The 26,921-nt window shown below is 41.6% G+C and overlaps 1 protein-coding gene across 1 annotated transcript; it reads left to right on the top strand.

Annotated features, from left to right (window-relative positions):
* Nucleotides 1-26,109, top strand: LOC100697346 (transmembrane protein 150A). Its single transcript, XM_003448711.5, has 8 exons — nt 1-234; nt 2,801-2,926; nt 8,607-8,654; nt 11,556-11,642; nt 13,248-13,315; nt 16,162-16,289; nt 23,416-23,593; nt 24,856-26,109. The coding sequence occupies exons 2-8, from the start codon at nt 2,862-2,864 to the stop codon at nt 25,101-25,103; spliced, it is 822 nt and encodes a 273-aa protein (XP_003448759.1). The 5' UTR covers nt 1-234; nt 2,801-2,861; the 3' UTR covers nt 25,104-26,109.
* Nucleotides 26,110-26,921: the final 812 nt, after the last annotated feature.

Here is a 26,921-nt window from a genome sequence, read left to right as displayed (position 1 = left end):
TGGTTTCTTCACCTCCCACCACAGCTCACCGGGCTGCCTCGGGAGCAGGATCGCACCGACGCCACCTCATCCGTCTCCCCTCCCGATCCCGATGAAGTGATACTCCTGCAACCACGTTTGGACGATGAAACATCAGAAACACCAGCTCGGCCTCACTTTTCAGCAACTTTTTCCCGAGTCTGGAGGAGCTGGGAGGAGACGCGGAGACTGAGGAGCTCTCGCTGAGCGGCAGAGGTAGGATCCGAGGACTGAAGCTGTGCATCTCAGGTTGTCATGCATCTAAAGCATGAAGTCCAGCTGTTCAAGCTCAGGGGGGTTAATGAGGTCACGCAGCAGGAACACGAATAATCTGAAATTACAGACTAAACTGTGGCAATAATTAAAGATTTTATAATAACTTAAAACTTAATGTTAGTCACTTTTTATTGCACGTGGTTACCTGTAACCTCAACAATTTTACGATTTTATGATGTTTCCCAGACATTTTACTCTAATATAACACAAAACATGCAGGCTATTTATTTGAAGCATTCCTTATTACAGTCTTAGAAAGGCTGTGTTAAAAAATAACGCACGTGTTGCTGTTGCTGTGTGATTTTTTTTTTAACAAAACACGTATAAAATAAAAAAGACGAAAAAACTAAAAATGAATTTCAAAATGTCAAAATCTGGCCCAGCTTGTGTTTTCAAGTCAAGTTATATACATGAAATTTTATCACGTCAGATAAATGAGCTCAAAAACGGTAAAGCTGACCTTTTACAGGCAGATAAAATAAAGAATATTTCATGTTTAATGTAGGATTTAATAAGATAATCGCATACTTTGTTTGTGAAAATCTGTATTTTCCCCCTTAAAACAAGTGGAAATAAGCCGACACCTGTTATATCTGAGGATAAAGTGTAAAACTTACTTTTTGGACTCTGTTAAGTGTAAAATTAAAAACAAGCGATGATTTGTAAATCTCAAAAAACAATAAGGTAAACCTGAAAGTGATGCCAGCAACATGTTTACCACTGTGCAGCATCCTCTCTTCCTTTAACAACAGCTCATAAACATCTGGAGCAGCTGCTGGGCTCGTGGGAATGTTGTCCTCAGAGCTGAGGGTCCTCCTCTTTGGTCTGGAGGATTTCGACTTGCATGATCACGGAACATCTTTCCACTTTTCCTCAGGTCTTTTTAAATGAGCTTCGGTGATGTTGCTCGACCATGTTTGCTCTTCTACGCACGATCGAGCTTTAACCTGCGTTTGTGTACGGCACAGTGAGCTGAGTTCACAGACAGATTTCTGGAAGTGTTCCTGAACCCATCCAGTGATTTCCATGACAGAATCAGGTCTGGTTGTGACGCAGTGCCGCCTGAGAGCTGAAGATCACGGCCAGCCACTATTGATTTTTAGCCTTGTCCCCTGCGCACAGAGATTCCTCCAGATTCTTGGAATCAGTCGGTGACATTATGCGCTGTAGATGTCCCAAATGTTGCTGCCATCAAATTCAAATTGAGCTAAAATTTTTCATGAAAAAGTAAATTTCATTTCAACAATTTTATGTTTTTTCTTTGTTCTGTTGTGAGTAAAATATGGCCCAACTTTATAGGAATTGTTTGTTTAACAAGTCGCAAAAATAGTAATACTCAAGTTATGTCCTGAGCCCTAAATATGCATGTTTTTTATGAATGACTGACAGTAGTTCACTGAACTCCATAAAGTTCAAACTTACTGTGCTTAATCTGTGACAGGACGATAACATGTCCAAGGACAGAAACTGTGATACCTCTGCCAAAACATGCTGGGAAATCTGCGATTTTGGGGATGTAAATAAAAAACATTCATCTTGTTTAAATCGGTGTCCTGATGAGAAGGTTTCAGTTTGGTGTGTGCACTGAGAGCTGCTCTATAGTTTTATATCTTTATTTAGAAAAACAGCCATACAGACAAAAGCAGGACTGCAGGTCTGGGAGCATTGGCCCGTCGTTTTCACAGGCTACTGTTTGTTTCACTCTGCTGTGGGAAAGCGCTGATGTATTTGTGGAGAAAGTGATGAAGGTACAAGTTTGACAGCTCCTCATCTCTGCTGCAGGCCGCAGGCTACATCAGACCTGCAGAACAGACACAAAACACGTTGTTCAAGATGTAATATTCTCCTACTTACACCACTGCAAGGGGACTGCACATCTCTCACAGATGTCTTGTTTTGTTCAACCGACATGCCAAAGTGCAAAAGACGTTCAGCTTACGAGACATAAAGTAGAGAAAAGCCACAAACCCTCACTTTTAACATAAGATATACTCTAAAAACTGCGAAACTCCAATCTTACAGCAAACAGCAAACGCAGCAGCTTTAGTAAAAAAAGAATCGCTTGAGAAATTAAAATGCAGTATGGCAACACAAAATGCGTTTTACTGCACACAAACCAAGAAAGAAATGAACCCAGTGAGTAAAAATCTAAATGAAAGACAATAAATCATCATGTAAAGAGATGCACGTAATATGGCAAAGAGCTCTAAAGGCTTGATTCTATTGAAACTGAATATAAAGCAGTTCAGGCTCTGTAGTTTAAAATTACTCAAATTCAGTAAAGTAAACTAAATGTGGAAAAAAGGGACCAAAAATATTGGCAGACAATAAAGTGATGCGGCATAAGGAAGTATAGAGGAAAGTTCAGTATAGGAGCTGGAACAGGAGGGAGTTTTATAGATGGATTAAAGAGCTAATTACCAATCAGGAATCCTGATTTCAGGATTTGTGATTGTAATATTTGTACATTTGTTTTCCCTGACTGATTGTGTCTGTGCTCCTTCAGGTCTGTAACGAAGCCGGTGTCCATTGGTGTCGTTTGCGGCGGAGATCGCCTGGCGCCCGTCATGTCGCTGTGGATGATCCTTCCCGTCAGCCTGCCTGTCTTCATCATCACAGGAATATGGGTGGTGTGAGTACTTCCGAGTAAACACGCCGTGCATCAGCATCTGCAGGAGGTTCCCGTGTCTGTTTGTACACTCAAAGTTTAAATATGTATTTAAAGTTCAGCTCTCGAAACACTCCCGTAAACATTTACTTCTTTTGGATAAGATTAGGACTCGTTAGGGTAAATACATTCAGCTGCTTCCTCTTTAAATACGAGCCTTGGAATCAATAAGTGTGTAGTGATGAAGGTGATCTTTCTTCCCCTAAAAGACAACTCACGAGTCAAGCTGTGTGCGCACGAGTGTGGTCACACATGTTATCTGTTATCCCTGCTGCGGTCACCACGATCTCGACTGATGGTGCAAAGTTCACGCATGTGAAATGTTTTCCTTTTTTGGAAGCCAGAAAAAACGCTTAGTCTTCGTTTCAGGACTTTGCAGGCGAAGAGTTGTTTTAAAAATCCTCCCTGGCTGGAGTTAATGCTTCTAACTGTATTCATGTAAGAATTCCTGAAAAGAGACCCAAGAACCTGCAGTTCCTCTGATAGCCACCAGAGGCAGCCATCAAAGATGAGCCTATCCCAATAGGCTCTCATGTTAAAATGACGAGCATGTTTGCAGCCTGCTCTGAAAAACTGTTTTTTCTGTCCTGCTAATGACAGTTGTAAGACGCTTGGATATTTCTTAATAGCTCACCCATGTAAACGCTTTAAGGCTTAAAGTTTGACATTGTTAAGGGTACGGCTGCTGGGCGATAGGTGGATGTCGACATGTAGCCACTAGGCCTGCTAGGCTTCACCTCTTGCCTGAGTTGGTGTTGCTGTCGCTTTTGGAGCATTTTTAATAATTATCTGATAAATTTTGTGTTTCTGTGCGGTTAATTGTCACTGACCATCCAAGAAGTCTGTGCTTCAGTTTTGTGAGTCAAATTCTAGGATTTTATCCGTATTTTTAGCACTAAATATACATTTTAACTTTCTAGAAGGTGATGAAAGTTAACCTGTTTTTTTAAGTTAAAAAAAAAAATCTAAGTAAAATCTAAGATTTCATCTCTCTTTAAACAAAACTACAAAAAGTCCCCCTCTAAAAACAAATCTCACAATTTTGCAGTTATCTGAGATCATCATTGACCAGAGTCCATGGAATTTAACATTTTTTCACTGTACTTTACTAAGAATTGTTTAGGGAAAATGTACGTGTAATCAAATTACTTAAAGTCAGGATTTTGATATGCACTGTCCTGTTTTGATCCTCAAAGCAGGATAAAACTGATAAAACCTCATCGAGTAACAGAGCTCCCAGCAAAAAAGCAAATAAAAACATTAAAAAAGGAACTCTTTCATTTGATCACCTCTCACAAATCCCTGAGACCAGAATACTTTTCTAATACTGGATTCTTGGTGTAACCTTTTAATGAAACATAATGGTTAGTTGGAGGCTCATTTCTGTGCATGAAAAGGTCAGTCAATAATAATTTACCTATAAAAGTCAGTGTACGATTGTGTAAGTCTATCAAGGCACAGATCAGTTATTGCTCCTGATAATGATCTCTCGAGAAAAAAGCTATCCAACATCTGTGGTCCCAGGCTGGATAACCTCTGGATAACGCCTTCTTGCACTTTCTATAGACTGGGATGCTGGGAAACAGCTGATTTCCCATCTTTTCCTCTCAAAGTGTGAGAGGATTCACAGTGTCCTCTGTGAGTCTTTTACGCCTTTGTTAAACGAGTGCGAGAGTTCTTCACGCGGGCCTCTAAAGCTTGAATCTGTAATCCCCCTCCTCCTGTCAGGCCTGCTGTTTTTTCAGGCACGTCGACACCTGTCTGTTTCTGCCTTTGAATGCTTTGTCAGCTCCACAGCTCCGGCCAGCTGTGTGAGGCTTTTTGCGGGAAAACATGAGGAGTTTGAGTTTTACACTTTAACCAAAGCTAAGTAAATTATTTATATCAAGCTGAAATGTATCACATCTGAAGGGAGAAATGACTTTTCTTTTTTGTTTTTTCCAAAATGAAATATTTTTGGTTTATTCTTTAACTCGTTCTTTGTATTAAAATCAGTAATAGGTCACAACTGAGCACCTTGCTCTCTCAAAACATCAGCTAGAGATGGACTGTCGCATGCTGCAAGTTTATTAGGAGGTGGGCAGGGTGGTGGTGGAGCAGCAGGCAGTTTATCCTCGTATTTTGACTTCTGCAGTGAATCCATGCACGTGGCCATTGCCAGCATTCACGCTTGGACTGATGCATTGTGTGTTAAGTATCTTGTGAGTTTTTTCCCTCATGGGTCAGTTTGTGGTCAGTTTTACTTTTTGTTTTTTTGGCAAAAATGTCCGTCAAGTTTTTTTCACTTCTTTGTACTTTTCCTCATATCTAGTTTTGGCAATCTACCTCCATGAATTTACTGACACGTGTGAGTCCTGATGTAGAGGCAATGAACTGGCCGATCACAATAGTCGCAGGCTACGTCTACACCAATCCGGATAAATTTGAAAACTTTAGACTTTTGTCTAAAAACGCTCCGCGTCCACACTATCGTTTTCAGTCGTCTTCACAGAGTTGTGCGTCCACATTGAAACGGCCGAAAACACTTACGTTACAGTCCTGCGTATGCGTGAAACGTAAGACGATTCGACCTGCCTCATTTCTGTCTGCCGTTTATTTAATTTCCGGCTCTTTGAAACGTTGCAGCAAAATTGTGAGGAAAAGCACCGAGTTTTTTAAATGGACTGACAATGAGGTGGAGTTGTTGCTGCGAGTAACACAAAAGTGCAAAGTTGCAAAAGCCAGTGAGAGTTAAAGAATTTGAAGAAAAGCTATCTGGAGCATGTACAACCTGATATTAATCTTTAATAGAGCTGTCAAAATTTAATTGGTCACATGACTGCATCACATAACTAAAATGCGTCATCGTTTCCGAAGGCTCAGTTTACACGGTCCACACTGTGACACGAAAACAGCGTTTTCAAATGTATCTGCTTAGGAGAGCGTTTCAAAAAGCTTTGTTTTCCTTGACCAAAAACGCCGTCTCAGTGTGGACGAGAGGCCAAAACAGAGAGAAAAAGATGCGTTTTCAAATGAAAACGTATCAGTGTGGACACGGCCGCAGGCTGTGTTGATGTGACGTGGTTACGGGGAGGAGCACATCAGGTTATGGGGTAGATTATGCTTTCGGGTTTCAAAGGGATTTGCAGGTATGACGTATCTTCGGTGTAGATTTAACACAGCAGTGGATCAATGCTTACAGGAGGTTTGATGATGTTACACTAAACCTGGTTTGGTTTAGACACTGAAAGAATCTTTGATTAGGTTTTCACAGATGATTGCTGGTAAAACTTTACCCACTTCCAAGGCAGCGGGGAAGACCAAAAAGATTGACGCTTCAGCAACGCTTGTATGTTGAGAAACTTTATTGGTGGACTCACATGTTTCGGGTGGTAGCCGTTCACCAGGGTCCCTGCCAAAGACTGAAACACAGTGGTCAAACAAAGAGTGCTTTACAAGTGTTCGTATTTCACATGTTGGCAGTAAGAATCCATCACGTTATTGCCTGAACTCGATCACAGCACCGAATCCAAAGGTCACCTTCTGTGTGATTTGTCGGCACTGACAGCTTTGAGAACACTGAAGTATTTGATGGGATGAGAGAGGCGGTGTATCCGAGTCTCTAGTTTAACGGCTCATTCACGCCGCGATCTTCCTCGCTTTAGTTTACCAGGCATGCAGTTTTCAAGTCACGCGTAAATGCAACAAGACTAAAAAAGATGAGTCGTGGGAGGGAGGGAAGTGGATGTGAGTGGACGGCCTCTGTCAGGCCACTCACTCCATGGCAGCTCTCCTCCGTACTATCGCTGTTTGTTTTGTAAAGGGCAAATCAATTCTTCTGACCTGAGAATTCCCTCGTTATCAGCGATCAATAAAGACGCTCCAGCGGTCACATGTCTGTTGGCATCTTGTTTTTTTGGGTCCTGTGTATCTGATCTGTGGTGCAATATGTTCTTATGGTTGTTTTGAAAGAGGCTAATGGGCCATTTCTGACATATTTGAACCTGAGTGATAGTGCACCACCAACATTATGGTGTGGAAAATGGGAGATTTGATGTCAGGTGGGAACAGATATGTCCACTGTAGGTTTGTTTTGGTAACAAAATGCCACACACTTTGCACAAGAAGCACGTGTGACTTAATCCATGTATGCCTTTGCAGAGGAGAGTGGACACCCTCGGAATCAGGTTAGCCAGGTTACAGTAACAGATGCGTAGACTAGTTGTAACATGAGACACACAGGCAAAGATCTGTGATTTTTTGGGGGGGGATAAATTTGATAAAAGTGGAAGCACTGCAAGTTATCATGCAACTTCATTAGCAGATTCATGAGTTTGTGCTTAAGTGTCGCCAGAGATGTTAGAAATGTCATGCATTTTGCAGGCTTTTGATCCTAAACCTAAGTAGAAACGAGTCGAAGAGTAAAACCTCTGAAGGGATTTCTGTTGCAGTCTACTTCACAAGGAGCTGGATTCTCATCAAGTTTGAGAGATTGTGGTAAAATAATAGACTTTCACTCACCAAAATTAGAGCACAGACTTCCTGGGAGGTCTGCAGCACAAAGCAGAGTATATTATGTAGAAGTTAATTCTTAGAAAAATGCACCAAAACCACAAATTTGATAGAGGACTCCAGTTCAGCGACTCAGATTAGAGGACTAAAAGTAGAAATTATGGCTTCAAAGGGTCAACTCTGTACAGCTGTTTAATGAAGGTGGCTGAAAAAAGAAGAGGCCAAAAAAGAAGAAGGACTCAAAGATTTTAATACTTTTTAATGCTGTAAAGTTGGGCATTTTAACAGGGGAGTCTATGGGGATTTGGAGTCAGCCTCAAGTGGCCATTAGAGGAACTGCAGTTTTTGGCACCTCCGTGTTGGCTTCATCTTAAAGTTTCAGTCAACTGCCAGTTATATTTGGAAAAAACAGCACTTTCAAATTGTTTTCAAGGACTTCTCAGAAGGTTTTGTATTAAAAAAACAAAAACTGTCTGGATAGCTTGTGCAAAATCTCTATTTAATAGTTGCCAAACCTTTGTATGTAAGATCTCCTGGTGCAGCCAGACGGAAAGTCGGAGGATCACCGAAAACAAGAAGCATTTATCCTCTGGAGGAAATTAGTGTCTGTTCAGAATTTCATGGAAATCCAGCATTGGGTTTGACAGATGGGAGTCTGCACCAAATTGGTGGAGTAAGAGAACACGGGCTTCTAAAATGTACTAATGTGCATTTATGTGTCTGATGAATCTGCGTGTGTGTGTGTGTGTGTGTGTGTGTGTGTGTGTGTGTGTGTGTGGAGGTTGTCATTGTGTAACTGACATTTTTTAAACATCCCTGTGGTGTAACAGTCGTCAGGCTCGGCGCACATGTGTGATGAAGATGAGCTGTCTCTGTCTCTGAAAACAACAGTGTGGTGATTCATGTGTGTTTTGTTAGTGGAAAACATTATTAGAGCTTGGACCGACGTTAGTGTGGTTGGATGTGACAATACTTTCAAATGCTGCAGTACAGCGAGTGAAGCAGAGCTCTGGACATGTTTTGAGAGTAAAGCCAGTGTTATCTCCAGACCGTATCCTGACAGCATGATTGAATCTTCATCATTTTATCTCTGCCTCTTTAACCGTCTGTTCAGATCTTTGACCAAAGATTTTCTTCTTCTTTGTCTTCACAGATACGCGATGGCCCTCTACAACCAGCACGTCTGCCCCGTGAACAACTGGTACAGCACTCACACACACACACATAAACACACACATATCGGGTTCATTTTAAAGACTATAGTATTGGTCAGCAGTTCAATATTGCTTCAAAGCACCAAAGAGACACCAGCTGCATTTCCACATCAGAAACTTTCCCAAACAGACAAGGAAACTTTTTCCAGTGCAGTGACCAGAGGTCACTTTCACAAAGATAGATTTTGACTGTAGATTAGATAAAAAAAGAGCCAGAGATGTCTACATTACAGCATTCAAATGTTCAGCTCTGCTTGGTTAAAGCAGGCAGTTCAATTCACTTTTGTTTATGCAGCGCCAAATCACAAATCATAACAGTCATAGCAGTGCTTTATATTGCAAGGTAAAGACCCTACAATAACAAGCACTTGGCAACAGTGAGAAAGAAAAACTTGCTTTCAACAGGAAGAAATCTTAAAGATGCTAAAAACAATCTGACTTAGAAAAACATGTTAACTAATGAGTCCACTTGCAAAGCATCACCATTTAAACCAGAAGTCACAAAGTTGAGATTTCTCCATTGGTTGAAAGACTAATTTGTGTGATCTTCAGTGGCCTTTAATATAGACCACAGTGGAAAATATCGGGGTGCCTTGAGTGGAAATGCAGCTTCAGAGATAAATAGAGTGAAGTATTTAATTAAAACAACAGATTTTTTTCTTCTTGGATTTATATTTACAAACTGAAACTCCAGGGATGATAACGATGATTTTCCTTATTTGCTGAATGAGTGAAGCAGCGAGTGTTGGATAACATTTTCATCATATCAGATTAGAAGTTGATAAGTTCTCTGAGTGTTTGTAAAAAACAAAATCAGTCCAAATCAAATAATGAGGGTTAAAGATTGACTCTCTGTGTTTACTTGTAAACAGGAGCGTGTCCTTAACAAATAAAAACACATAAAACAGACTTTTAATAGAAATCCAACGTTGTTTCTGTCAAGCTGTGTTCGGGGTTTGCTTGCTCTCCACGGGTACTCTGGCTTCCTCCCACAGTCCAAAGACATAGTGGGGTTAGGTTAACTGGTGATTTTAAATTGCACATAGGTGTGAATGTCAGTGTGAATGGTCGTCTGTCTCTGGTGTTACACCCTGACCAGTCTTGGCTGTACCCTGCTTCTCAACGTATGGCCACTGGGATCTTTGGCCCACATACCTTCATAGTGCTGCATCTGCAAATATATGTAGATTTAGGACCTGTCTACATGTATACACAGGTATTTTATTAATACAGGTATATATTTATAGATAAAATGTTACAAACCAAGTTTTTAACATTTATAATGCAGGAATGTAGTTTGCTATGTTGCATTTGAGCCAAATGAGACATCGGTTTGGGAGTCATTTGCATACGAATGGAGAATAGAAACCAAAATCAAAACAAGGTCTGCAGCTGAGCATTAACTGTGTTACTTTAAAGACCTTTCACCTGAAAACATTTTCGGTTAATTTTCTACCGTCATTTGCGTACAGTGACAGCGCTATCATGCCAAATGTGTGGCAGCTGATGCTCAACCATTAACAGAGTTTCAATACTTTTGGTCTCTTCAGTTTCCCTGAATTAACACTGATCTCATGTGAAACACTAAGATCACATTTTTACTCATCCTTTTTACTGGAAGTTAGAGAACCTACCTCTCCAAAAAGTTGAATCTGTTCATCTGGACGTAGCATTTTGTGGGAGAAACGTTTCGTCACTCATCCAAGTGACTTCTTCAGTCTCAGCTGACTGCAGGTTTCCCCAATCTTATAAACAGTACATTTGCATAATGACTGAAACCAGCCCACTGAAGGAACAATGGGCTGTGAGGTCAGTTCCTTAATCTTAATTATGCAAATTCTCATGACCATTGATCAACAATCACTGACCAAAACCCACTGATCAAAGAACACTGATCAATGGCCATGAGTACCATTCACAGAGAGTTGGGGGATGGCTGCAGTCACAGCATTGTAAGATGGCGAAAGATGTACCCTTAGGCCCCCTCCTCGATTCAGAGATGGTCTTTCCCTTTTCACGTAAATGGCCTCCTTGACTCCGCGCTCAAACCAGCGTTCCCTCCTGTCCAGGATGTGTACATCCTCATCATTGAAAGAGTGTCCACTGGCCTGTAGGTGTAAATAGACTGCAGAGTCCTGGCCTGACGAGGTAGCTCTTCTGTGTTGTGCCATCCACTTCGCCAGAGGTTGTTTGGTTTCCCCGATGTATAAATCCTGGCAATAGAGAACCTACAATCCGATGATCCCATGTAAGCAGTACTTGGCGACAGTGGAGAAGAAGAACTCACTTTTAACAGGAAGAAATCCTGCAGATTCAGGCCACAAACAGCAAACGTCAGGCAAAAAACACAAGTTAATGACATAAAGTAGTGGAATGGAAACACATGGAGACTAAAAAGATGAGAGTGGAGAAGAAGTGCGTAGTGCATCATGGGAAATCCCCCAGCAGTGTGGGCCCATAGCAGCATTACTCAGGGGTCACCTGATCAAGCCCATCTCGTTGCTGAACCAACACACAGAGACAGATGACCAATCACATTCAGACGGTCGGCCAATGTAGAATCACTAGCAAACCTAACCGCACTAACTGCATGTCTCTGGACTGTGGGAGGAAGCTGGAACCTGGAGAGAACTCACGCATCCATGCAGAAAGACCCCGGCCAGGTGGTGCATTCGAACTCCAACACCAGTGACCGTGCTGTCCCAAGTCTGAAGCATCATCTTAAAAAAAGGAGATGGAGCTGATAGTTGAAGGCTCTGCCTCCCATCCTACTTTAAGAAATTCGAGCAACTGCAAGAAATTCGGCGCTCTGAGAGATAACCATCGTTCCAAACACTGAATAATGTTGAATAACTGAAATAAATGCATGCACATGTGTGTTTTTCTAGGGTTTACAATGAGTCCTGTGTGGAGCCTCTTCCATTACAGAGGGGACCTGTACTGTGTTGCACCCTGGACAACATACCACTCATCAGGTCAGTGAGCCCACCTCTGCAGGTGTTACAGCTGGACTTTAATTTCCATGCTAAGCCGCTGCTGCTGTGCGCTTACCTGCTAAACTCCTGGTTTCTTGTAACATTTGAGAACTTCAAAGTACAGAACAGCTGCACGTTGCAGTCATTCATGCCCTATCCTTCATTAAACCACAACGAGGAAGCAGACTGAGGGTCCTAGTTCTGCTTTTGCAGTAATAACATTTTCACTGAAACACAAAAAAGTTATGCTGTACACATGATCTGACCACAGATGTCAGATGATGTGACACAGCAAACCGCCCTGCTGTGGTCAGCGGTTTAAGTTATTCTTATATTTTCGGGGATGGCTGCTTTTGTTCAGTTGGAGCAAGCACTTGCTTGATTTTTGGTACTTTTTTCTAAAAAAAGAAACAAATTTTTTCTGTTTTACTAAAACTACTAATTGAAACAAAAAAAGAAAAGCTGCAAAAATAAGAAGACAGTCTCAGACTCTTTGTGTCGTCATTTTTAAAACACACCAGCAGAAATGTGGAGACATGGACACCAAACAAAGTCTTCAGAAAGTCGTTGAACTCACAGAATATATTTATGCAAGCCAAATATCAAAGTGTCAGAGTTGGAAAAACAAAGTTTCATCATCAAGGCAGAGGAAATGTTACTGCATGACTGTTTTAAAGTGCAGGTACAAAAGCTTTTATAGGACATGAACCAATACATCCAAGGTAGTTTTTATATTGGGGATTAAATTAAAGCATGTCAGTAAACTCGCACATTTAGCCCTCAGTGTAAGCTAATTTTCACAGGGGCCATTGTGGTCCCTGTGAAAATGCACCTGACATCCATGAATTAAGGACTAACAAGCTACAAAAGTTCAGAGTTCAGAGTTTAAAAACCTGCCTGCTTCAACTTGTAAATCCTTGTTAACTGTCAGGAATCCACGAGATCTGCAGGTGTTCATGGGGCTGAAAATCAGTTTTTGTTTCCACGCAGCGTTACAAACAGCAGCTGAAACTGTTGCTTCAGAGTTTGCAAGTCTTCCATGTAGCTCCAAAAAGTGATGTCGTCCGCTTCTTTAACTAATCCGGTTTCAGATAACTGCAGTGATATTTGGCGAGCAGCTGCAGTGCAGATCGTGATCTTAGATAAGTCCGCACTTGCCCGAGCGAGGCTCCTCCTCACCTCAGCAGAAAGAAAGGCTTTTGTTGAGTGCTTCACAAGTCTTATTTCCCCCCACAAAACTTCCAGAGTGCTGAATAAGTGTTGCTGACAAGATTTACCCTGTTTAAAAAGTAATCGGCTTATTGTGAATCTATGATGGGAAAATGTTTTGTCTGTGATGCTTTTGAGCTGGAGATACAGATGTGTCCTTTTTTCTGACCTCCCACAAAGACTCTATATTTATAGAAAAAATGCTGGCAGGTTTTTAGTACCGCAGAGCAGCTAAGCACACAAATATGGGTTTTCCAGTCGTGCACAGTAAAAAAAGAAGTAAAATATGGAGAAGGGGGTATATGACAGCAAGCACAGGGGGTCATATTTTGAGCTTGCACTCTTGCAGGACAGCCCGTACTAACCACCCTCCTCTCCTCTGTGTTTCCATTGTAGTAAATGTGGAACTCTGCCACCTGAAAGCTGCTTTTTCAGCCTCATATGCAGCACCGGGTCCTTTATGGGTAAGAACCAGGATGGTTTTGGTCTACAAGTATTCAGCCAGATACAGTTTCATAGTATTTTTTTCTTTTTTTACTCTTGTATATATTTACCCAACATCTTGGTTGAGCAGGACTTGTTTTTTCAGCTGGAGAAGCTCCGGCCAACTTTCTGTTCCCCAGAATCCACGGCCAGCTCCGGGCTCAATCTGAGAGAAAACTTCAATCTAGGCCATCGATACTGCTTTTTTCTGAATAAAATGACCCACAAGCATTCACCCTCTGACCATACGGGCAGCTACTCTGTGTGCCAAAAACATTGATTTTCTGTGGTTTGCTCAGGGTTCATTGCCCGGTGTGCAGAGGGTATATTGGCTCTTTTTCTATATTTGCTTTCAAAATGTTTGCCAGGATTCTGATAATGTACACTCAGGGAATTCACCCTGATGAACTTTTTGGAAATGCATAAATGGAAGTTTGCATCAAAGGAATGCAGATTTGAGAGCGACTGTAGGAGCCTCAGTCAGACACAGTTTCCTGGTGTTGGGAGCTTCCTGTGATCCAACATGAACTTAGACACATTTTGCAGTATATTGTCAACCCTTTGACCTGAGTGTCCTGGACTGAAGCTGCCTATTTGCTCTCTATACACAGACCTTTATTTAAGGTGACCTCTCCCCTGTGAACACCAGGTTCGTGCCGCTTTTCTGAGAAAATGCTGGAATTTGGGCAAGTTTAAAAACCTGTTAACCCCTTCCAGCTCAGGCTTTTTCCCTGAACCAGATTTATCTCAGAACTTGGCTGTTAACACACAGTCGCTGTTTTTCCATCCATGGGGCACAGAAGTCTTTCAGGGCTTCATGTCGGTGTTTTTTCATTGTGGCAAAAGACATGAAAATCAGAGAAATTAGTCTGTAACAGTGACAAAGACTTTAGAAAAATAATGTTTAGAGTGTAACAGAAAACTTTACTTCTCTGAGTCACCACTTTGTTTTTCGCCCTCTTGCTTTTGTCACTTTCTAGTTCGTTAGACCACAGATGCTCGATACATAGCTCTCCAAATCTCTCTTAAATTGGCAGAAGCGCACCAAACATTTGTGCCCTGGTGTGTAACTTTGTGATCCTGGTCCGTGGTGTCCCGGCCCCGGGCTGAGCAGTGCTCTTTCCAAGTCAAGGAGTGCCAACATCTTAATTCAACTTGAAGGATAATAGATAAATACTTGTTCTCTTTGCAGGAATACAGGAACAACAAGTTCTTTCCTGTAATTACCATTTTTTATGGACGATTTTGGTGAAGTCTGCAAAAATTAGGGTTTATCGATCCAGTTAGTCAGTGCTGTTGACTCTTATCTGTGTTAGATCGTGAATTAAAGATTTAATCAGACATGAGGTCATTGAACCCAGATATCTTTTCATCTACGTGTGTGGCATCACATCCTCGCAGATGCTGGAACAAGAGAATATTCACATTTTTAATGTAGATGGATACATTTCCTAAAAGCCACTGTGGAGGCATGAGCGAGCTCACACTCTGGAAATTTGTCCCACATCAAAAGCTTTCCTTCTTTTTTTATTCCCCTCTCATACACAATGCTCAGTTTATATTGGTGGGGGAGTTTGTTTAATTCAAAGGTGTAGTGTGAGGTTAGAAGAATGGTAAATGTCAAACCCTTGCTGTGCAGCAGCCCAAGAAACGCACGCCTAACCCAGAACCCAAAACACGGAGTCTTATCGTGGCGTGCACTCGATCGCCACAAACTGACCACTGTGCTCGCTGCTGGACGACCCACGGGAACATCAAAACAGTCGCTCTCTGCAGTTTGCAGGGAGATGAGTGCCAGATGTGAACGGCATGATCATCAGACAGGAGGGTGGGAGAGCCGTGTGAAACTGCTGTGAAGCTTTGAAGGAGACGTTTCATAAACAGACATCAGGAATCTTCTCACACAGGGATGTGCAGAATCATCAAGCTTTAGCTTTGAGCACGACTAAAGGTTTATTCTGTGCAGTTTGGGACTCGAAGTCTTATAGTTGCAAAAATGCTGGTGTGGCTAAAGCAGGGACCTGAGTTGGCACACACTATCAAATTTGATTTGCCTTCCTGGTAGTTTGCATGTTCTTCCTGTGCCTGCATGGCGTTTCTCTGGGTACTCCAGTTTCCTCCCACAGTCCCAAAGATATGCATGTTAAATTAACTGGTGATTCTAAATTGGCTATATCAGTTCAATGTTGCAGGTGGAGATAGTAGCTTTATCTATAATCATACTGTAAGGATACTAGTACTGAGTCACCTGCACATTGCACCTGCAGGAGCTACTTGGCCCTGGCAAGCCATGCCATGAAGCTCCCGGTGCACAGCTGTGGTGCTGATGTCAATGCCAGAGGAGGTTTGGAGCTCTGCATTTACTGATTCAGCAGAGCATTGCAGATTTCTCTATACGCTTCAGCACTGGGTGACCCTGCTCTGTAACTTTGCAGATAGTAGCATAACATGGAAATAGTTAAATAAGCTGCATCTATACTGAAAGAGTACTTCAGTGAAGTACTTGAGGACATGTAGTTTGTTATAATCCACAATCCAGTGATGTTGGGAACTGTAAAACTGCTGGTGCTGTTAATCTGACTCTGCGGTGAATTGAATGGACAAACAAATCAGTTTCAGAGAGTACTCTGTGTCGCCCTGAGGTTATTTTTCTGCTGTTTAGAGATGGAGCTCATCCAGCTGAAGCGATCATAAACACCTCAGGTAGAGTTTGTAGTGTGGGCTTTGTTCCTGGAAGAGAAAAAAATATGGTTACATAACTTTTTGACCAACAAAAACGGTCCTTTCTTCCCAATTTGTCATTTCCTTTTTCCATCGCCTCCTCCAGTGATGCTGATCGGCCTGCTGCGCTACGCTCACGTGATCGAGAAGCACCAGAACTGCATCCTCAACACTGCCGGCCTCTCCACCGGGTGGCTCTGCGCCGCGGGGCTCATCATGGTGGGAAACTTCCAGGTAATTAATCCAGTCAGAGTCAATGAGATCAAAAAAGTCTGGATAATGTTTGTCAGCCCAGTTTTTCACAGACTCACAGCACACGAGCAGCAGTGACAGTAAATATGTGTTCACGCTGACCTTCGCCCGCAGCTCTCAGCCCTGCCTGTATAATCATTCACTTCATGTAAATCAAGGGTGATAATAGTGGAAGTTTTTTGTTCTTCTTCAAACTTTATCAGTGCAAACTCCTCTCTTTAGGAAAGATGCATGTAAAAGAGTCCCATGTGGCTTTAGGCAGACTCTGTTCAGTGCATAGGATCCTGCAATTATTCCTAAATGACTAATGCAGTGAGGTTAATGAGCATTATCCTCACTGTTAAAGTAACTCAAATTTTATGAACTTTGTTCCAGTTTCATCCGGAATTTGATTGACTTTACAGACATTACAGGGGAGAGAAACCAGCGATAGTGGGCCTGAGAGGCCCGAAATCATTCTTATGCAATCGTTAAACAACATCAATTGAGGGGTGATATTTATATGTAAAAGATACAAAAAGCTGCAAAAAGCTGCAAAAAGTAAGTTACATAATCAGAGATAGAAATCTCACTGTGTGTGATTCACGGCACCTCCGGCTATTGTGCAGCTGCTTTCTTTGAAACTGAGGTGGAAGCATGTATCCCATGTGTAGCATAACGCGTGCTGTTTTTAGAAAATGTATTAACACCGGGGTAATTTTGTGCTTTTCCACATTTACTGCAGTGAAGTAGGACGTAGAACGAGCTTGATGCCGTGTTCAGGCCTTACAGCAGAGATAAGACTTCATGATTTATGTGTCAGTTGAAAGCAGAAGGCCTGAATGTAACAAACAGCATGGAGGTAATTTTAGAGATGACCATGAAGAAGGTCAGACCGACCTGCCTCCCCTCAGCCAGAACAGAAACTCAGCTAATGGGCAGCTAATCTCTGAGGGAAGCACATTCCCTTTTTTTCATACCTGCATGCCAGTCTGTTGAATGAAACAACTTTGACCTGCGTCCGGACTTTGAGATGCCATTCAGGATCGCCACTTTGTTGATTTAAGTCCACTGTAAACCAAACTATGATTTGAGGGACCGTATTTGTTTGGAATCAAACGCACTTTCCAGGACAGCTTTTTTTATCCTGAGGTGAGAAAAACAGAGTTACCAGGATAAAAGACCTAACCTGCGTGTATTTTTTATCTAACTCCTCCCCTTTTGTTGCACCTGAAGAAGTTGACTGAGACTTTTCTTTCATTTCTTCATTCATAAAGTTGATGTTAAAGCTCATATCTCATTAATTTTGCCCTTTATTATCACTTTATTAAACAGTTGCTCCTGTGTAAGATCTGGCATGTATCAACTAAAGGCTCTCATGTAAATAGAGAAAACCTACAGTAGATGCTCCAATGCATATTCCCCAGGACTGACTAATACCTGGGTGGTGGGATTATGGTGTGTTTATACATCCACGGGCTCCAATGTGGATTGAAGGCAGCTGTGAAAGGCCAGAGTGGGGAGAGGAGGCAGCGAGGAGAGCGAACAGGAGCGAGTGTTAAAAACTCGGAGGTGTGTGTGATATTCACGCGTTGTTTTTACAGTTAGTGTTTCAAGAACATGCAGCTGACACAATCACATCTTTGTGATGTAGTTTGTATTTATCAGCTGTGTCACCTTCTTTATGAAGCTCAGGGCAGATTTCCTGGCTTCAAATAAATCATTTTGGGTTCACAAGTCCTTAAAAAGGTTTGTTTTCATAGTCAGGATTAGGAAAAAGGTTTCCATGTGTACATCCCTGTGTATCCATTGTAACAAACAGAAAATCCTTAGTAGATAGTAAAAAAACAGGAACTTTCTATTAATTTCATTGTTTCTTTAATCTATTAATCTATAATCTTATATCTATTTCCTACCTTTGTGTAGCATGGATACTCATGTGTGAAGCCTTTATCAGGAAATGTAAAGCTATAAAACTTGAAAATAGAGTTAAAAGTGCAAAACTTACACCTTTGGGCTGGCTGTGCCTCAGGACGTAGAGCAGGTCATCCGATGGTTCGATCCCTGGTATCCAAGTATCTTGGACAAGAGACTGAAGCTGAAGTTTCTGTTTGATCAGAGAATAATTGTGTGTGGAAGTTAGATTGAAAGGACTTGGATGTAGAAAAAAGGTCTCGTATGATTATAAGTAATTCAATTCAATTCAATTTTATTTATATAGCGCCAAATCACATCGGCGCTATATATAAGTAGGTGAATGAGGCGTGCTGCGGTCCTTTTCCTATTCCTTCACGTTTTTGAATGTTGTCCAGTGGATTGGAGTTTCTGGGCCAATTCTGGCCCCTGGGCCTTATGTTTGACACCTCTTTCCCACAGCAACATTAATTTTCATAACTATTTTCATGAACCTGTTACCAAGCCTTTCTCCAGCTTCACACAGCGTCGTCAAGCATCAAAGACATGAAGTTACACAATGACCCGGTGTGCACCTCAGCCTGCGGTGCAGCCCATTGTTCAGCAAACGTGGCTACATGCACGCACTGCAACTCTGTCTCTCATTCCCATTTCAATCGAGCCTTCGAAAAATCAAGTTACGATCTGGATTATGTCCTTTCGCACCGCTGTGAATGTTGGATTGGCATAAACGGGGTTTCTGCTGCGTTGCGGTTGCGGAGCCTCTGATGATCATCGCTCCTGCAGACTCGCAGCTCTTTGTAGAGCTTCCAAGCACATTTCCTTTTGATGTTCTGTTTGTTTTGTCTGGAAATTGTCTCGCTGTGGTATTGTGATCATAAAAACAACATTTTGGCTGCGTGTTGTGGGTCTGTGTTTCTGCCCTCGGTACACTCGAGCATGGTGTAATGTAAGGGCGTGCTCTCACGATAAAGCGCCCGTTCATTTTTCAGAAAAAAATCTTTGGCTCACCTTTTCTTCTGATTCATAGAAGATGGTTTCATTGCAGACAAGAGCTGCAACACATGCACCAACGTGCAGATTTTTACAGCTGATGCTCAGGACATACACGCATACATTAGGCTCACAGCACGAGCTTGTGTATTTCTTGGTGCTTCAAGTTCTGACCTGCACAAAATCTGCTGTTAAACCTGTGCTGATTTGGTTTTGCCAGGAATGCAGCACCAGTGCAGCGTCTGAATGTCACCGCGATAATAATGAATGTTTTTAGTTTGCAGATCAGAGGAAAGAAACGTATAAGAGGCAAAAGAAAAATATATGCAGTCAACTGTGTCACTTGATTTCCAGCTACGTGGACTTAACGTTTGCGATTTACTGCAGAACATGTCACTGAGACATGTTGGACTTTTTAATCCAATACATTTATTTTACAGCTCTACATGTATCCTATACACTCAATTTTATATGCACTATAGGTGAGGTGTGTATGGTATATTAAAGATTGTTTAATATTACTTCACAGCACTTCAAAGACACAAATTCCATGAATGATTTTTTTTATAATTTCTGCATTCTTTGCCTTTCCTAATCTTCATACCACATTTTATGATTGTCCCTGCAGACAAACACAGGTGCATTACATTAACTTTAATTTAAACCTGTAATCGCTGATTCAGATACTTTAGGAGAGAAAACCTAAGTCATGTTTGCAAATTTTAAGGCTCTAATGTGATCAGTGTGCTCTGGTCCATTTTGTACAAGAACCAGCTGATTCTTGCTGTGTTGCTGATTGCTGATTTAAATATACATATATATATATATATATGTATATATATATATATATCAGGCCAATTAGCTGCTAAATGCTCCACTACACTACATGTAAACTGCACTGATGTAGCCTGATTTTAACCTCATATTCATCCCTTTGTTTTTAAAATATTTTCCCAGCCAAACAACTGGATGAAAAGTAACAAACGGGGATTGAACTGACGGTTTTTACAACCACCATATAACAGTTTTACATATTTAAGTGGCCACTTTGCAGCGGAAACAAAACTACATCATCTTTGTTGAAACGCGCTAACACGATGCACAAAATTGAGCATATCGTTAGTTCAGGTAGGACGTGAAGCAGTCGGACACATCATGAACGGATCAGGTGGAGGAGGGTTGCAAAGTGGCTTGCAGAGACACCAGCTGTGGGCAGGCTAATGTAGCAGGCCAAAGATTCACCAGTTGGATGAGCTGTGGTTTGATGATCAGCTGATCTGGGACTATAGCTGCACAACTAGTGCTAGCATAATGAACTCACAGGGCAATGTGAGTGTGTGTCATCTTGTACTGGTTGTAAGTAAACACAATGTCTGCACTGATCTCGAGACTAAATTAAAGTAAAGATCCAGCAACATTTGCACAAATAAAATCCCGAAAGAATAAAGTAGACAAACTGTGGGCTGATTAAAAGATCAGAGTACTTCAGCTTTTACTGTGCATGTGCATGTGGCGGCCGTCTGAGCTGTTTTGACATAGAAGTGATAATATTCAGGCACGTGTGCACGCTGCCAGAGGTCACAGTAATGCAGGGAGGCTGGGGTCTCAGGTTACCCCTGCCCTGTCTCTGCACATGTGGGCCCCCTCAAATACATCTCAGAGTCACTGCACAGTGCAGCCTCAGTTCTTTTCATCCATTCGCCCAACATCGATTAAGGGCGACCCTCCCCTGCTCGCCGATTGGCTGCGGCGCCCTCCTCCCTCTCCGTCTATGCTCGGTCTTATATAATGAACCCCAGTGTTTCCCACAGTGTAAACATGGCAGACGTCTTGAGTGATATGGGCTGATATACTGTAGAAGCACGCATGGCTCTGACACAATGATAAACAGCTTCATCCAGTCTGTTTATGTCTCAGAGAAAGAAGGGTGAATGCTGAACTGGAGTTTCAGGAAATCACGAACGATGCGGCCAAGAGTCTGCGTGGAAAAGGAAAAGTTCTGCAGCATTGTTCTGCATCATGCATCTTTCCACAAAGAGCTTATTGTGGTCTCATTCATCGGTGGTATGTCTGCATTTTTAAACCTTTATCATCCCATGTCCCAGGTCTTATTCCACAGTGCCTGACACAGTAATTCATATATACATTTTCAAGATCATTTCAAGACCTCCAGGGAGATATTTTAGCTTTGAAGCCTGTTTTATTATTAATCAGGAGGGATACATGACCTTAATTCCGGTGGTCACAATCACCAGAAAAACCCCAATAAGTTTGCTCCAACAATAAGGTTTAAATGGCTCTTTTTTTCTTCTTCTAATTACACCCGGTTGTTTTTATTTACATGCAAAACACACATAGACACTGAACAAAGATGGACGTAGGAAACACCATTGTAATGTTTGCAGAGACTTGCTTCTGCAGCATGAAGCTGAGCAGATGACCTGAGCAAAGTGTGGATGTGACTGAGAAACCCGAGGACCCTGCAGGCCGATACAGTAGTGCAAAAAACCGTGGCAATAATAACGCACCATAATTCACAAAATAAAGATAAAGCTGTGTTAAACACATTTTGTAGTCCATGTTCTGGGCATTGTAGTTTCTGTGTGGCAGACAATAATCCCTGTGCACAGTGCTCATCATGTCTCCTTCACTCCTTTCCTTCGCCTCGTGATGTTTTTTGTCGAGGTCGAGGAAAAGCGGTTAGGAAAGCAGGTAGGCGGTCCTTTTTTGGACTGTTCTCTTTATGCTGTTGTCAGTTTTACTTCTTGTCTTTCTTCGTGATCCCTGCTTGGTAATTGTCTGTTTCCAACAAGCGTCCTCAGGACATAAACCTCCTGCCTCACAATTCCTCGTGTTCTCAGTATTTTTCCTTGTGTTTGTAGTTATTTCCTTCTGTGTGACCTGTTGTCTGGATTGTTTGGCCTCCCTGACTGCCCTTTGGTGTATGAACATGGCTTGTTTTTAGGATTTTGCACAGCCTCAACTGCTAACCTGTCAACTGTCCTGCATTTGACTCCTCTTCCTCCTTTCGCACGTGAAGATTCATCTATCTTCCTGCTCGCCCTTCTCTTTGAATCAGTTTTATAATTAATGCTGAGGTTAATATGAGAGGATACGACCCACATAAAAGCAGCTCATAAACAAAGACCTTTCAGATGCTTGGTGTAAACACAGTTATAACTCAAGCTGAATGAGTATTTGCTTGTTCTCTGGGTCTCTTCCCTGTGGTCAGACGGCTTAAACAGCTGCTTTTTCTCCATAATAAACCACAAGTCCAGGCTCAGGAGATGTGTTGTCATAAAATCAGCTGCTGTATTTGAAAACGTGCAGGAGAAAATACTAAAAATGAACTTCCTCCGTCTGTGGTGCTGAAACTAGATGAGCTCATGGCAGTAACGGGTAATCTTCCCGCTCGTTATGTGTCGAGTTCGAGCTGACACCGTCTCGTCTCCTCCAGTGCCAGAGATGATAATGATGATGATCCAGCTTCCTTTGTAAATTAGTATCATTACAGCTTCCTGTGACAGATGATTTGGTAACAGTTCTGGGTCACAATGACCTCTGTTTGTATTTCTATCAGCTTTGTTTTGTCCTGATGTCCCCACAAGAAGACCATGAGGTGTAAATGATATTCTGCTGAGAAAAGAACGTATTTAAACTTCCATTTCCAGATTTGTACTAAGGTCTGAAGGCATATTTGAGAGAAATACATCCAGTAATTGATTTATGTTACATTTGTTAATGTAACACAAATTTCCCAGAGTCGTTAAGATATTTTGGTTTACACAACAAATTTAAACCTCACCCAGCCAACAGGGTGGCAGTGTTCATCCTCCGGTTTACACGATTTTCAGTGCAGAAAATCAAATATAGCCTGCTGCTGAGCTCACATCAGTCAAACAGTGACTGCTATATGATAATGTTGAGCATTACGAAAGGCAGTTGGTAATATAACATGAATTTATTTTGTCCTAAACACAAAAAAGGAGGATTTTAGTTGTGTTTAAAATATTGAAACTTTTGTAAAACTGCTTGTTTAAAAGCATCAGTGCATTTTTGTTGCAGTTGATTAGAGTCTTAATCAGTTTTGTTGATGTTGTCTATACTGTATTTTATCAAACTACACTCAGCACTTTACATAGTCGGTCTTTCTCATCTGTGCCGTTTTTGAGATCGTAACAGTTTTTGTTTATCTGCCTGGTTTTTGTTTTGTTTTTTTCAGGTGGATTTTGCTAAAGTCCTTCACTATGTGGGAGCTGGGGTCGCCTTCCCCTCCAGCATGCTGTTTGTGTGCCTTCAGTCGGCTCTGACCTACAGACTGGCCAAGACCCAGGAGGAATACTGGATAGGTCACATACGTGTGGGGATGGCCCTGCTGGCCCTCATCGCCCTGGTGCTCAGTATCCTTGAAGCTTATCTGTGTTTCTTCCAGCACTACAGTACATTTTTAGTGAAACACTTCCCTAACACATACGTTGCTTGCATTTATTTATTTGATTGTTTACAACCACAGTTAGTGGCATAGATGCCCTGCAGGGTTGTGTCAGAGCTGGATGAGAAAGATTTTTTTCAAGACATGGCACCCTCTAGTGACTGTAGGAGGTATGGCAGAGTAAGTTGTAGATTTATGGAGCCACAGAGACAGGAACGAGGAGCTCAGGGTGAATGGATGGGTCAATATAAGATTTAATAACTATAGTTTTTCTTTCTCTTTCATGATGATTAAATGAGCCAAAAAAGGTAATGTATTATTACACATTATTTGTTACGTTTCTTAAAAGTAATGAAAGTGACTTACAGTTACAGTACTGATTACATGACTTTGCATTAAGAAGAGAACTTAAAACCTTTTTTAACATAAGTAATGACATAATTGTAAGTGTGGTAGCACTTTAGTAGTTACTTTATGATACATTATACTTAAGACAGTTTGTTCCCCAAAATTTACTAAAAGGTGCATTTGTAGCTAATCAAACCCTTAAGATGGCATAAATGGGTTGCAGGGATATATTAGAGAGAATAGGGTCATTTTGCTTCACAATAACTGGCTTTGTTTGTGCATAAATCCAGAGAAACTCAGCTTTTTGCAATAAATCAGCACATTAGTATAAAACTAATTTCTTGGTTGTCTGCACACATGACTGTCGCTCTTTATAATGTTTAAAATCCAGCATATTTATAGAGTAAAGTATGGTATGTTGGATTGCCCCCTGCTGGACAGTCTTACAAACATGACTGAAACCAAATGCTCACTTGGACTTTTTGGTCATGAAGATTATGTGGCTGATGAGTTTATTCCCTTCAAGTCTGTAAGGGAACATTTAGGGATAAAACATCTGCAATGCACCTTTAAAAGGCGGACCATCATGCTATGGATGGTATCCATTGGAGTCTATGTGAGGCTTGCATTCAGACACAGGAAACCTTTTACTGGCTGTTAATGGTAAAGGTAAACCATCACTTTTTTTAAGGTGGGCCTTTGTGTTAGAGGGTCAGGTTTGACCACAGGTCAATGTGATGGTGACCATCTTAATATTAACAGTACAGGACCGAATTCAAAGTAGCGACCAATGTTCAGTACGTCTCAGTACGTGAGCAATAAAGACAATGTCAAACTGAACCACTGTGCAGCCGTTGCTCGCCTTAACCCTCTGATCACCAGGTGGGGTTTTTTTCTGCCAGGAGAGCTTCGCCCTGCAGCACGCCTCTGCCATCTTTGAGTGGATCTACTGCTCGATCATCATGTTCTTCTACGGGACTTTTGCCTTTGAGTTCGGGGGTATGTCGGGGGACACCCTGATGGTGCTCTCCAAAGGCGGGGCGATGCAGAGCTTCTCCACCTCTGAGCACAAGACAGAGGTCGGCGGAGGGACCGGCCACCACCAGCCAGAGGGTTTATCGATCCTGTGACTTAACTACGGTGTGTTTGAGAAAAACTGGAGGTGAAAGAGTAACAGAGTCTAGAGCCTGGACGCTGCACCCTGCATATCACCACACTCACTACTACAAAGTGCCAAAGCTGCTCTCCTCAGCAGTGACCAAAGACTGACAGACTTCTGTCCTGCAAAGCGTTGCACAAAACCAACAATGCCTGTGTGAACACAAACGCCAACAAAGAAACACATGAGCACACCCACAGTCCTTAATGTTTGTTTTAATTGTCTCAGAGTAACAATCGGTCTCTGAAAGTGCCTCAGATGTCGCTCCTCGCTGCGCGCCGTCAGTCCTGGAGCCTTGTATTGTTTCTACTCAGGAAGTTTTGTTACACAATCAGGTTTCTCTCCGTACCTCCGTAGCAAGGTGAGGGTTTCCACAAACATCAGACAGCAGGTGGGGTTCATGTTTGACGACTAACCTCTTCTACCCAAAGTTGCTTAAAGATGTAAATGTTATTCCAAGCTGAATTTCAACACTTGGTGCAACTGTTTAAGGCAATATTGCCCATCTGGCTCTCTCATATTTCCCAGATAAGCTCAGTTTTGTTTTGTCTTTTGTTGTTTCTCATTTTAGCTCGTTGCCAAAAAAAATGCTGTATAATTTCTCTTTAATGGGACCAAACTATGAAGGTGAAATGTTTAACATCTTTAATTTCATCCTACGCAGAAATACTTTGATAAAATTGTATTTCTTAGAATGTACGTGAAAGTAAAACAATAAAACAGTTAATATGAAATGATGCAGCGTGTGCACACATAACGGGCTGTGGATAGCTTTATACACAGAAATCCCCTGATTCATTCTTATTGAGCTTTAAACTGTAAAGATCCTCGAGATCTCTGCTCCGGGTCTGTTTGTCCCTTTAGAGGAAAGCTTCACTGCAAATCAGTACAAAGTTATTCTGATTGAATAAACATTTCCATCCTGATGAAACTGAAAAGGCTCCCATGCAGAAGACACAATGGTTTGATGAGATGAATACCAGAAATTGTGAAATTTTGTATCAACGCATATTAAAAGACCAAAATGATGACTGGCATTTAGAAGAACTGTTCCATCCCTCCTGCAGAGTTCTGAAGCAAAACCAACATGCATCGGAGCTCTTTTGGCGCCACACAGTGGCCAAAGTAACTTAGTGTTTTGGGTTTTTTTTCTAATTTGTACCCATCTGTAACTAACAGAAAAACAAACGAACAAAAAAATACTAAACTGATAGTAAAAAATATATATTCTGTTAAGCATGCAGGAAGAAAAAGCTTAATTTTACACTTTAATAAATGGTAACATATGAAGCCTCTGTGGGACATTTGGTTTTCATCTTTGGTCGTCTGCGTCTCATTAAAAACCTCACATTATTGTACTGAACTGCATTAAGGCTGAGGAAAAGTTTATACACCTGCAGAAAACCTCAAAGTTTTAAGATTACCCAGCTTCTGTTCTTTTAACCGCAAACTCTCATCAAAATAATTTTTGTGCTTTCCATGCAATGTAACAGGAGCAGGATGCCACATCCAAGCCATGTAGTGGAAAGTTGGCTAAACAGTGGGACGTGCCAAGAGGTGCGGCTACTAGTACACCCCCACACCCCTGATAGCAAGTTGATTAAAATAATGTATTTTTATGTATAGTATAAAGACGCTTCCGAGTCATTTTGACTTCTAAAGTCAACTTTTAAAAACAACAATCAGCTGATGTGAGGGTGTCATCAGTCCAAAGACATACAGGTAATAATGGATTGGATTTCATATAGCGCTTTTCAAGGCACCCAAAGCGCTTTACAATGCCATTATT

This window comes from Oreochromis niloticus, linkage group LG8 (assembly GCF_001858045.2).
Source record: "Oreochromis niloticus isolate F11D_XX linkage group LG8, O_niloticus_UMD_NMBU, whole genome shotgun sequence".
NCBI classification, from domain to species: domain Eukaryota; kingdom Metazoa; phylum Chordata; class Actinopteri; order Cichliformes; family Cichlidae; genus Oreochromis; species Oreochromis niloticus.
This window is presented reverse-complemented; position numbering and strand designations above follow the sequence as displayed.